Source organism: Pleurodeles waltl, chromosome 5 (genome assembly GCF_031143425.1).
Source record: "Pleurodeles waltl isolate 20211129_DDA chromosome 5, aPleWal1.hap1.20221129, whole genome shotgun sequence".
In the NCBI taxonomy this organism is placed as follows: Eukaryota; Metazoa; Chordata; class Amphibia; order Caudata; family Salamandridae; genus Pleurodeles; species Pleurodeles waltl.
Window position 1 is genome coordinate 219499436 of NC_090444.1, and position 12774 is coordinate 219512209.

Below are 12774 nucleotides of genomic sequence, written 5' to 3' on the forward strand. Positions count from 1 at the left end.
TAGAGAAATCTAAGTGCGCATGTCAGTTCGGTGATCCTAAGACAGCCTGCCAAACCGACATGTGCACTTTTGCTTCAGTACCCACTGCTACTTTCAAACAGGATGAATCGGCCTTACCCCGCCCTTGTCTCAGCTCAGCGAAGAAACATAAAATGATAATAATCTGTTTTATTATCTTTTTATTTTACTTGTTTTTCACTGCTGAGAACGCAGTGGGGCAATGTTTCTCCGCCTTAACAGAGGAGCTGCTGCTGATAGAAACTCTTTGTAGTTTAAATGCACAAAAACATATTTTTGCTACTGTTGCAAAAAGGTGTTATTGGCTTTAAATTGTTTGAGCTACTCTAATCTAACAACATAGTTTAAATACACAAGGATGTCTAAAAAAGAATAAGAAATAAATGAAAAACACATCAGCAAAATAAAGTATATGACCCTTAAACATGGCATTGAATTGTGCTAATTAGGAGAGCGTATATATGATCAGAGACAATGCAGTTACATAAAAACCATGGCTGAAGTGGAGTTTAATCAAGCAAACCTATCTTTACCAAGAATCATGTATATAAATTATTTAAATTTTGCTATTAAAAAAATTTATTTTCGTCCATCCCATCCCTCCGCCCACTGTCTCATTGCAAATCTTTCTGGCTTCTAAGAGCTCCCAAACATCCTTATCAAACGTACACCCCTTCTTTTACCCGCGCCACCCAACTAACAAGCACAAGACAACTACTTACAGAAAACTTGGTACTTCCCTTTGAGTTCCTAACATTATATACCTTCTCTTAACTCTCCCTTTTCAAATCCATTCCTATCATTCTATCTCTACCCTAAACTGTACTAAAAGCCTACCACAAACAATGCACAAGAAAAAACAAAAACAGAAACAAATGCACTGTCTGACTTACTACTAATCTTGAGTTCCGGAGGAGCGTGCTCCTTGCCCCAAAAAAGCACTTCAATGCCTCTCTGAAGTCGTAAGGGCTATAAAAATACATTTACAACTACAATTAGAAATAATTAATAAGAAACAGTTAAAAGCCCAGAAAGCCAGGCAGGGGGATGGAACAGATGTTCCTCCACAGGGTAAGGACCTACATGGCTACAATCTGCAAGCGGGAAAAGTAATTGAACTATTGATCCTAAATTTGCTTGCAACTGCATATGGAAGAAAAGGAATATATTTGTCAGATGCCAACTTCCCATAGGGATTTTGAAAGAGTGTAAAGTCTTGCAGGTTATTAATGTTTGCAAATATTTTTAAAAGCTTAAAGAAAAATATGTTTAATGTTTGAAGTTCAAAAGTGTTCCCTTTAAAGAAAATGTTCACTATAAAAGTTATGCACCTTTATTTCCCCAGGTTCAGGCACCTGATCACAGAGTACGATCCTGAAGTGCAGGAGGTGGCACCACTGTTCCGCTCTGTGCTGCAGGAAGCTTTCGACAAAATGAAAGAGGAAGAAGAATCAAAGAAGCTGACCAGTCAGTGGAACACAAGGCGAACCTTGAGCCTATCTTTAACTACATTTAAGTCACGGTCCAGGATTTACCCTTTCAGCAGTGACATCAAGACCATTTCTGAAGATGTGGAGCACGGCGCAGAGCCCGCCAGGAGAGTGTGGAGCATGCCGGAGTTCCAAACCCCTAAAGATGACTGACATGATCTGTGAATTTTTCACCTTTCTTTGTTTTTCTTTTTCCTATCTGGATTCAACTTCTGAAGCATTTTTAACAATGGCACATGACTTACTCTATTGTATGACAATTAAAGCTCCTGTTTCTATCTCTGAGACAAACCTCAGCATATTCTCCAAGCCCTATGTGGCCTTTTTTCAAAAGGATTGTTTTGTTACCATGTAGGGGGAAATGATTTGGTATGCTTTATTGTAGGTTGTAACACTTTTAAGGGCACCAAGACATGAGTTGCAAGGATGTTGCAGTGTGTCACTTTTCAAACACAACATTAGAAGCATTGACTTGTGTGGGCCTCAGACGCTTATGTAGTATTGCATCTGTGTGCTTTCCTTCTCGAGTCATAAAATCTGTTCTACCTTACAACATGCACACCTTGGGAGAAAAAAGTCCCTGCTGAGATCAGTCTTTGAAAAGTACAGGAGGAACTGAGCATCAAAAACACAAAGCCATTCTTTAAATTAAATCGACTCGATATCTCTTGAAAACTGAGGTCAACAAAAGCTGGATATAACGTTTATTTCTGGTGATCTCAGAAGTACACTGTCAACATTCTAGAAAAAACTGTTTTTAGAACGATGCAAATTGATAAATGCTTTTATCTAAAGACCGGTTGGTTTTGGTTAGCAATGAGCGCCTTCTAATGCATATCTATCAGTTTAATGGTGACGCACAGGACTTTTGTTCTGGTACGACATGCGTACCATCAACACCAACATCAAATGGAAGGGCAGAGACAGAAGCCAACTAACTGCCCTTCCTGCACATATTGGCAGAAGCGACTATACTGTGTGGAATCACTATGTATTTATCCTTTCTTTTACTTTGTTCTGGTGTGACTCCATGTTACATAAGTCTTTGGAAGTACCAATTGTCCTCTCTTAATAGTCACCATACGTGGGAGGGTCGAACGTTATCTGGTTGACCTCTTGATTGCACTTGGCTGTGCAGGATGTTTTGTATCTTACTATCTAGTGACAACTTACAAATGGACGTTGGAGCAAGGCACATGCATCAACATTTATGGTCGGTAAATATTTTTATCTGTTGCTTAATGTAGTCAGTGTAATTGTGGTAGAACAAAACACCATTTCCCTAACATAAAAATATTCAGTTGATTTTTACATTATAGTGGGTGGTAAATTGAAGATAATTAAAAAACAATCTATCCACTGTAGAAAAAATACAAATGCAAATGAAAACCGTTTTGTTTAGCAGGTTCTGAGGTTCAGGCAAGTGCCTGGATACCCTTGCATTTTGGTGCTTTACAAATATTTGGACTTTGGAAAAATGATTATCCACACACCATTACCTCTCCATCAAACTTGTATCCAGAGCTATAACCCACAAGTGCAAGTATGGACATTCACTCAACATTTGCAGCTTTTTCCTTTAATAGTATCATCCTAATTTCAGAGCTTTGACATACTGTATGTGTATGAGTGGCTAACTTCTCCATGGAAATCAGTGATGTGCTATAAATATATTGTAATCAGGAGAGGGAGAAGATTTTGTACCCTAAGGAAAGTTACCATATCTTCCCATGAGAATCAATACGCTATACCAAGGAAGAAACCTACCAAACAGAACTGAGGGCTGTATTTACAAGCAGCTTGTGTTGCCGGTGCATCACTTTTTTTGATGCACCGACAGCACAGACTGCAGGCCCATTTCTACAAGACCACACAAAGCCACTTTGCGCGGCTTTTCATTGCCTTGTAGATATGGACTAAGGCAACGCAGCACAAGCCACTGTGGTGCCTTACTGTGCATCAAAGAGGCGTTTCATGGGTGTTGCGTTGGGTGATCCCACGCAACACCCATGGATTTTGATGCATTCATAGATTTACAAGGATTTTTAAACCTGGGAATGCATCAAAAGCTTATGCTTCCACAGGGGACATGTAAGGGAGGCACAACGAGGAGAAATACCTTTATTTCTTCTCATTTTTCCCTTTCTTCTATGTGTGCTCCATTCTGAAGCGCACATAGAATGATGAAAACACCTCTCCTGAGTTTTTGTGCAGCCATGGACATCTTCCTGCAGGAAAACAATCATCCCTGCAACGCAAACATCATTGCACTATGGTGCAAGGGTGCCTGTGTTGATGCATGGCAGCCCATTGTGCACCAGCGCAGGAGAAAAGGACAGGATTGTGCCATATCTTGTAGATACTTTCCTTTACTTTTGATGCAATGCAGCAAGAAGGCTTGTGGAGCTGCACTGTGTCAAACGATTGTAAATGTGCCCCTCAAGCTGTAAAGTCTTGTTTCCATGCCAGAGGGAAGAGAAAAAACATTTATCTTTTTTAAAGGTCTCACCCAGAGTATTTCTGTGTGGCATGCTTCATCATGGATCCCTTACCCGGAGAAAACCAGGGCGGGCTCGACTCCGCTTTTGGAGGGTACACTTAGGCCCTGATTTATACCTTTTTTGCACCGCATTAGCGTCATTTTGTGATGCAAAAGCAGCGCAAATTTACAAATACAATTGTAATTTGTAAGTTTGCGCCGCTTTTGCATCAAAAAATTATGCTATTACAGTGCAAAAAAAGTATAAATCAGGGCCTTAGTTGGTATTTTTTGGTATGGACTTGATGGGATCCTTTCGAAAGTTAAAATGCATGCACGTAATCCCTATTCTGTTTATGGTTTTCATCCTTCGGGTTACCTGAGGCAGCAACAACTGGGACGCAAATGGTGTCAGTTATTATCTCCTATGTCTAACTGGTCCTTATTAATTTGTGAAAAAGATGCAGTTCTATTGTACTAAATAAGCTAAAACAAAAGGACAAAATTCACAAGAATATATTTTAAACTCTTGAGACCTAATTCACAAATTTATTTTTGCTTTATCAGGAAAAAACTGATTTTTCGCATTTGGTAATTCTTCAAACAAATTTGTCCATGCACAAGAAGTGATACATGTATACATAACTCTGTATGACATCTTCTCTGTGCAATTCTTTAATCACAGAGAGATGTGCGCAAATGCACACCTCCCACACGCTGCCCACTCTATCAAAGTTTGTGCCTGCTGCAGGACTGCTGTGGGAAAAATGCAAAGTGGGCACAGAACAAGTATCCTCTGTCGGAATTGCATTCCCTGCACACCAAAACTTTTACAAACTGTGAACACTGGTATACCGGATTACATTCCCTCTCCTGATTTAGGATTGGAATGTTCTGTATGACATGCTGAATGGCTGTTGTGTCCTGCACAAATGCTGGTAACATACCATAACTGCATTTCCATGCCCTTGATGGGAACTACATTTCCTGACTCATGAGTCGAAGGCCTCCTGACAGTAACAGGTTCCTGTCTCTCCAATCACGTGCACATGGGAGCAAACAAACAGTAAAACAGTGTGGGCGAGGGGTGGGGATTATGCTGCTTTATTCCCATGGAGGGTAAAATAGGAAAGACAGCAAAGCAATTGTGCTGCCAGTCGGTTCCTCCCCATAAAAGTCTGCCTTTTGGTCCAGGACATGCATGCAGAACAAATACAGCTATACATCCGTGAGGAGCAAAATGCTCCTCGCAGATACGTGACTGTATTTTTCTAATTCGGGCCCCCGCTGATTAAGGCTTGGAATAGATGTGCAATTGTACAACACCTAAGGACTAGTTTGGTCACAAATAATATGTGCCTGATTCACAGAAGCAATCATAAATGCCCTATGTCTTGACATTTTCAGCTTTGTCCTTATTCTCACTAAGCGGGAGATTTAGTAACTTGTAGTGCAACACATTGCAGCAACGTAAGTTTATGCAATGGGAAGGAAGCAGCACAGAGCCATATTTACTAAATATGGGCTGCTGATGTATTGCCCTTCACTGGTGCACAAACAGGCTGCCTAGCACCAAGCATACGCTGGCACCATGGTTCAAAGGTGTGTGTGCGATGAGTAGCATACATTTTATACGGAAGGGCAGCCTTCCAGTACTAAATCTTAGGGCTAGACACACTTTAAAACATTTCACACATTGGATGTGTGCTGTACAGTTCGGCACATATGTAATGTGTGAAATGTTAGAAATAAAAAGATTTCTCCAACTTCGTTCAAGCAAGAAGCAATAATTTTTTTAAGCAAAGACCAGTCTAACAATTTTAATAGACAGAGGTTTGAGTCAAAAACCATAGGTGGTTGTGCTGGAATGCCCAACTACCACCCATGGAATGCCCCTTCAACACAAAGGCTCATATTTATGGAAAGTTAATGCCACCTTAGCCGCACAATATCTGAGTTAGCATCATTTTCTGGAAGTGCCAACCCACCTTGCATCACATTGTGACAATGATATGCAAGGTAGGTATTTCCTTCCAAAAGATTATGCTAGCCCTCCAGTGCCATATTTGCATTCCGCCGCTAAAACGATGCACACTAAGCAGGTGGACCTAAAAAAAATGACGCTAATGCCAATTTGCATAAAAAATGTAACGCCTGGTCAGACCAGGAGTTAAAGAGAGGCCACACACTACCACTTAAGACAAACACAAGTAAGGAGCATTAGCAACCTCCAGGACAACATGGAAGTGCCACTGATCCAGCTTGGCACCCGCAGACGTCAACGACGACAACAGGTCCATCCACCACCACTGCAGCACGTAGGCAGTGCAGAAGGAGGGAGAGGATCTTACGAGTGCATACACTTGTGCTTCCTCTTTTCCTTCGCCTTGAACTTTGCTGGACCCTCCTAGCTGGTACTTGGGTGATTGGAGTCTCCCTGGGGTCTCTACTGTCCTGCAATCTCCATCTTGTGTTTCAATTTGTATGTTTTCTTTCTTGTGCATTGTTTTCTGACGCTAATTCTGTAAAAAAATGGCCCTAACCCGTTTTGTGTGATAAATACTGTTGCTGCATTAGTGTAATTTTCCCTTAAGGCATGTCACAATGGTTAACGTCGTTTATTATGACACTAACCATTCCTTTGCGCCATTGTGCATAATTTTTAAAATGTGGTGCAAGGATGGCGCTAGGGAATGACGTTAGCTTGCATTCAAAATTATGACGCACATCTACGCTAGTGCAGTTGTGCATAATTTTTCATAAATATGGGCCAAAGTACCTCAATGCAACGCAAAACACTTTTTATGCTACAATAAGGGCACTGTTCTAGTGCAAAAATCCCCAAGACTCTGTTGAAGGCTAATGAAATCTGTTTTTTTAGATTTCCATGCACATGACTATTAACAGTAACCCTACAATGACATGTCTGAGAGACGGGGTGTGAAAGGGTAAGGGGATTGGATGATGGAATGTAGGTAGAATAGAATGGGATGAACTGCAGTCACAGCTAGTAAGACAGTGAAAGAAGAAAAAAGCGTTATGTGGTGAGGCTGTGCAATAAACTGTTTATCCACTACTGTCCAACACCCATTTATAAACTGTGGGGTGAAGATTGGGATGCAATTCATCTGGCAGCTTGAACATGAAAAAACATACACTGCTATGTGGTGAGTCTGGATAGCCCTGGGTGGAGAATTGCTGTTGATAATAGAACAAACAACATCTATGTGTCAACGGACAGTAAAAGTTGCCCCTAGGTAAGCTTCTTGTGTGGCTCGTCTTGCAGTTTGTAAGTTTTCAGTTGCAGGAAGGTTACTAGTGCATTGGGGATACATTTCAGAAATAATTACCTAGATACCTACTGGCAAATAAACAAGTGACAACAGAAGTCAAGACGGCGTAGTGGTCAGTGTTGAAAGTAAACAAATTATGTTTGTTATAGGCCCTGTACTCAAGTTATAGGCTGGAGCCACAGACCAGGGCCTAGAATGAGGGTGTGGGGTGTGAACAATTGGTATAGCTCGTACAGAAGGGCTATAATGCTATTACAACATTCTAACCACTGGGGTACAATATTCTAAAAATTAATGGGCATATTAACAATAAAGTGGTGCATCATCTATGATGTGCCACTTTTCTTGCACCCACCCTCCCCCCATGCCTCCCTAACATCACCATGGTAGCACTGTATTTACAATATGGCAACCATGGCGTACGTTAGCACAATGGCGTCAAACTTTTTTGACGCTATTGTGGCGCATTGGTTGACTAGCGCTAAAAATTATGGCTCTAGTCCAGCAATGCATGGGGAGGACTATGGGAAACATTGGGAGCATCACTTTTTACACCTGCCTTGGGAAGGCATTAAAAATGACAGGAAAAATGGTGCAGTGAAATCTCATAAATTTCACGGTGCCATTTTTCTGGGCTTCCTAATGGGGGAACATCTTTCTTACATACATTATTCCTGATGCAGGCATAATGTGGCGCAAGGGGTTACAAAGTGGCGCAGTGCTTGGATTGCACCACTTTGTAAATCTGGCGTAGGGAAAAGGCATACTTAATGCCGCCTTAGCGTAAAAAAAAAAAGACGCTAGGGCAGTGCAAGGAGGCGCTCGGGATTGTATATATGCCCCTAAGGGAGAAAGAGAAAGACAAATATTGGAATGTTGGAGCTGAAGGTTTGAACCAGACATTATTGGCCCTGGGCCAATCCACTGTCTCAGTGGACCTCCCAATATTCCAGTGTTCTAATATTTAGTAATAAACTGTTGGACATGAAAATCGATTCAACATCTATTATGTATGAAAACCGCTGGAAGCAGAGAAGCCATAAAAGAATTCTGATCAGCTCTGCTTTTTAACAACTGTAGTGCCTTGAAGTTTCAAGTAGAAACAGATACCTTCATTCAGCAGCAAAGGTGCTATCTCTCGAAAGCAGACAATCGGGAATTGGCAGCATACAAATACTTCTTTGGAAACACGCACACACCCAAGGGAGACCACACAGCACACTCAGGGACAGTGGCAAAACGTGGTAGGATCTGCAAAAGAAGAAAGTATGACTTTTGTTGCGAATAACATTTGTCATCTGAAATGTGCCCTTCCTCTTCCTTTCCCTGTTTTATAATCAGCAGGACGTTTTTGGGGCCCTTTGTTATGATTTCTGCAGGTTCTGGAGGATCACTTGAGGCTTCAACCCACACCTCAGCACTGAGGTTTTTATCTGCTGCACCACAGCTTCCCTTTTCTTGCACTGTCAGAAGGGCTGGGGCAGACTCCTTCTTTACCAAACCTCAATTCACTGCATTTTTGACAAGTTGGGCCATTCTGTCTCCAATTTGTATGAATGAATCAGATTCTTTTCCAGTTAACAGCATAATTTTAATTTCCCCTTGTTAATCTGCAGCAATCTCTCGCCCTATAACCTGATCAATTTGCCATATCTGTCCTGGTAACCTTTCTCTCCCCAACTGCTCTGTGACTGCTTGTGGGACAGATTGCTCTTGTGCGTGCTGCACAGTTTTTATCAAATCTAGGAGAATGTGCATCTCTCTCATCTCTGCCCACCTGTAAGTGGCTTTTTCTCCCAGCTGTCCACATTTCTGGTGCACCCACTTAGCCATCCCCACTAAGTCAGAATTCTGGGTGTACACTTCAGACTCTGAATTTTTATTTTTAACATCTGCAAGGGAATTGAACCAGTTATGTACAAGCCATGTGGAAAACCAAACGGCTAAACCATTGGCAGTTAACCAAGAATCAGTGTAAAAATGACACATCTCACGCAGCTCTTGCTTTAAAGTCTGACACACATTGTAAAACGCTGTTCCTTCTCCTGTGCTAGAAAACAGCTCTTCAGTCAATGAATCATTAGTCAAACAAACATGCTTTTTATCCTCAGGGGACACAAATTCAAATGGTGCATTCAATCTCACTGGTGACTCTTTTACCTGTGGTACTCCCTGCACCCTCTCCACATCCTGAAAAGGGGCTTGTGGCACCTGTTCATGTAGGGCTGAAGTGACTCTAGCCCTGTCTTGCATGTACCAGATCCAGTGTATGATCCTAGCTAGGGGCACTCTTTTCTTCCCCTGTCCCCGATTTACATGTAAATCAGTGTTTTCCTCTTGCACTGCGCAGAAACCTAAAGTCTACATTATTTCATTTGCCAAATCACAAGCGTGCAGCTGCTTATATTCTTTCCTAGAGACTTTATACCAAAGTGTTAAGATTTCACTCAGATGAGGGCTATACTGTTTCCAAAAATCTAACAAGCAAATAAAAAACTCAGTGTCTCTTGCTTAGTGCAAACAGTAAGAAGCTCTAAAATCTTTTGTTTTACTTGTACCAGTAGCTGCACATTTTGCGAAGGTACCTCGTAAATCACATTCTGAGCTCTGTTCTCCGTGTTATCAGTTAAGGAATGCACTTCGACTGCCAAAAAACCCGGCTCACACGGAGGCTCAGACTGGCTCACAGCTGTCTTAACCCCCTCATTACTGGAACGAGAAAAGCCAGATTCTTCTAAAACAGCAGTTTTATAGCTTTCAGCATTATCTTGCATTAATGTGTTCTGGCTAATTTGCTCACGTAAATTCTTATTTTCATGTTCTAACTGCCTACATTTCTCCTGCATTTTTCCAAACCCTTCTGTCCAGAACAAAAGGAACATCATTGCTTTCAAAAGGCACATTTTCAAATATGCTTTATCACAGCAAGAAAACATGTTTCTCACAGCACCATCAGGCAGTTTAACTACACATGCATTTTCAAACATGGTCTGCCGTGCTTCTGTAATTCTCTAAACAACAAAAAACAATTACACTTTTAAATTGTGCACGTAGAAATCTATAATTCGACTTTCAAGACTGCTGACTACGCCATAATGTTCTGCTTTCCTACATATCTCCTATCGAAGCTTGGAGAACCTCTCTGGAATGCACTTCTGAGTTCAAAGAAGATCTTTGTTGTTGTTAATTCTCACCCACCCACAAGTTCTTGAGAGACAAAATTAGTAGATTTCAAGCACACGTAGTCGCAGCAATGAAAGCAAAATATATCATTGTACTTCTCAGTTGCAATGTACACAGCAAATATATGTATGATTATAGTATAGCAAAGCATAAAAGTCAAAATTCATCACCGTATGGGCAAGTAGGGCCTATCTTCAGCTTCATCTTTCTGGGGTCTGCAAGTTGATGAGTCCGGTCAACTGCGAGAAAGAGATTATCTACCCAAACGGGAGACTGGCAACTGGCATCTAGCTCCAGCCTGAAGTCAAGCAGATTCGAATCCAACTCACTGTAGCCCAGAGTCATCCTTAAAAGCAAACTCAGTGTGAGATTTGAACGGCCTTGGAGAATGGCCAGTTCTCTGAGCCATTCCACTCTCAGACTGGATTGCGAGGTAAACACAAAATCTACGTGCTCTTATCAGCTAAGGTCTGGTGTGAAGAAAACAGCTTGGTTCATCTTGTGGAAAAACATAGCTTGGAAAAACACAGACATCTCTGCAATGTCTCAACTACAATGTCTAACTCCACGTTAAATCCAATAGGCAGCTAACCTAAATATCAAATGTAATGTCTAATGTCATGTCAAAGCCAATAGGCAGCTGAGCTGAATACAAAATGTAATTGCTAATGCCATGTCAAAGCCAATAGGTGGCTAAACTGAATACAAAAAGTAATGGCTAATGCCATGTCAAAGCTAATAGGTGGCTAAACTGAATAAAACATACAATGTGCTACTGGTGAACATTGAGCAACTAATATGCGCAGTGGTGAAACACAAAGTCATTGGTCAAACACAATTAATAGCATCACAACGATGTGATCATGCTAAGACAAAACAGCTATAGCAACCATAGTAAACTGCTACCTTCTACCAACATCTATCTTCTCAATGCTCCAAGTTCAGGGAGGCGCACGCTGGCGGACAGGCTTTTTCTGTTCAGACTGCGCACCAATGGAATTCACTTCCGCCTTCACTGCGTTTGCGTGCCATTCTAATGAGTTTCACAGAATCGCTTATTAATAAGCTTTACGCTCTTTAAGTTTTTTCGGTCCACTATCTGTTTTAGTAGGTTATCAGCACCAGGACCCTTTTAAATTAACATTTGCGCTATATAAATATAAATAATAATATTAATAATTATATGTGTCTGATAACTGTCTGGCAGAAACTTAATTAGGCTGCAGCAGAATTGTGCTCTGATCTAGGCATATTTTCTAAACAGATGTTGCTTCCATTTTCACTGCGGTGTGTGAAGAATTCACTCAGTAAATACTATTGGTACCAGACACCCAGGAATTCTTGATGTGATGGAAAGAACATGTCTAGAAATTACTGTTTTGACTAGAAAACATTCAAGCCATCAAATAAAGATTGCCTGAACTGTAGGTTCATTGAGAAGGCCTGTAGGTTGATAATGAGGCACAGATAAACTGAGAGAAGATCTGGGAACCAGATTTGAGAATTCCAAAAAGGGGCATCACAGTGTTCTGTTCTGTTTCCTCCATAGTTTGAACAGGTATCTGAGAATCATTAGGAATGGAAGAAAAGCATAATGAAGATCTGGAAACCAAAACTGGAGAAACACTTCCATGAGAAGGGTAGCTGGATCCAGTCCCCACCTGCAACATTTTACATCACAGGAATATCAGTCTGCTACTATTGCATATGCTTGGAATTTATTCCACCCTCACTGACACATGTTTGAGGACAAAGATCCCAAATAGTTCAGACAGAATTCTTAATTTTGTGCCCCTCCAACCCTCTTGATTTACATATTTACTGCAGCAATTACCCATTCTTTGAAAAAATGGACAAGGGGCACAATGTTTTGAGAATGACTGAATGGCAAAGAGGCCAGCAAGCCACTCTACACAAATGATGCACCTAAAAGACCATGGTTTTTAGTTGAGAACCAACTGCAACAAAACCTCCAGCATGACTTACTTGTATCAGATTCTAATACAAGATCTTGGATGAAATAAAAAATAGTTCTGCAGATCTAGGCTTCAAAATGTTTTAAACATTTGGAGGATTCTCCTTTGGTTTCAATGTCTACAGGGATCAATTCTGAATAAAATAGCTTATTTTCGCGACTGGTGACTCACACCAGTTGTCTGAGTGCCATATGGGTGAAAGTAAACAAAGAGAAAAATGTTCTCTCTTTCTTAGAGGAATCTTTGATTGTGGCCACCGAAGTATGCATGCAACTGAGTTGATTTGAATTCTCAAAAACTTGTTAGTCAGAAATGCAGGTAGAAGAGACAGTTCC

General features: G+C 41.0%; 1 protein-coding gene across 1 annotated transcript in view; it reads left to right on the plus strand.

Annotated features, from left to right (window-relative positions):
* Positions 1-2819, plus strand: part of RD3 (RD3 regulator of GUCY2D) — a 49203-nt gene extending 46384 nt beyond the window's left edge. The window contains exon 3 of the mRNA XM_069233936.1: positions 1364-2819. Coding sequence (XP_069090037.1) covers positions 1364-1661 — 298 coding nt within the window. The 3' untranslated portion in view covers positions 1662-2819. The remainder of the gene's footprint in view (positions 1-1363) is intronic.
* The last annotated feature ends 9955 nt before the right edge of the window (positions 2820-12774 follow it).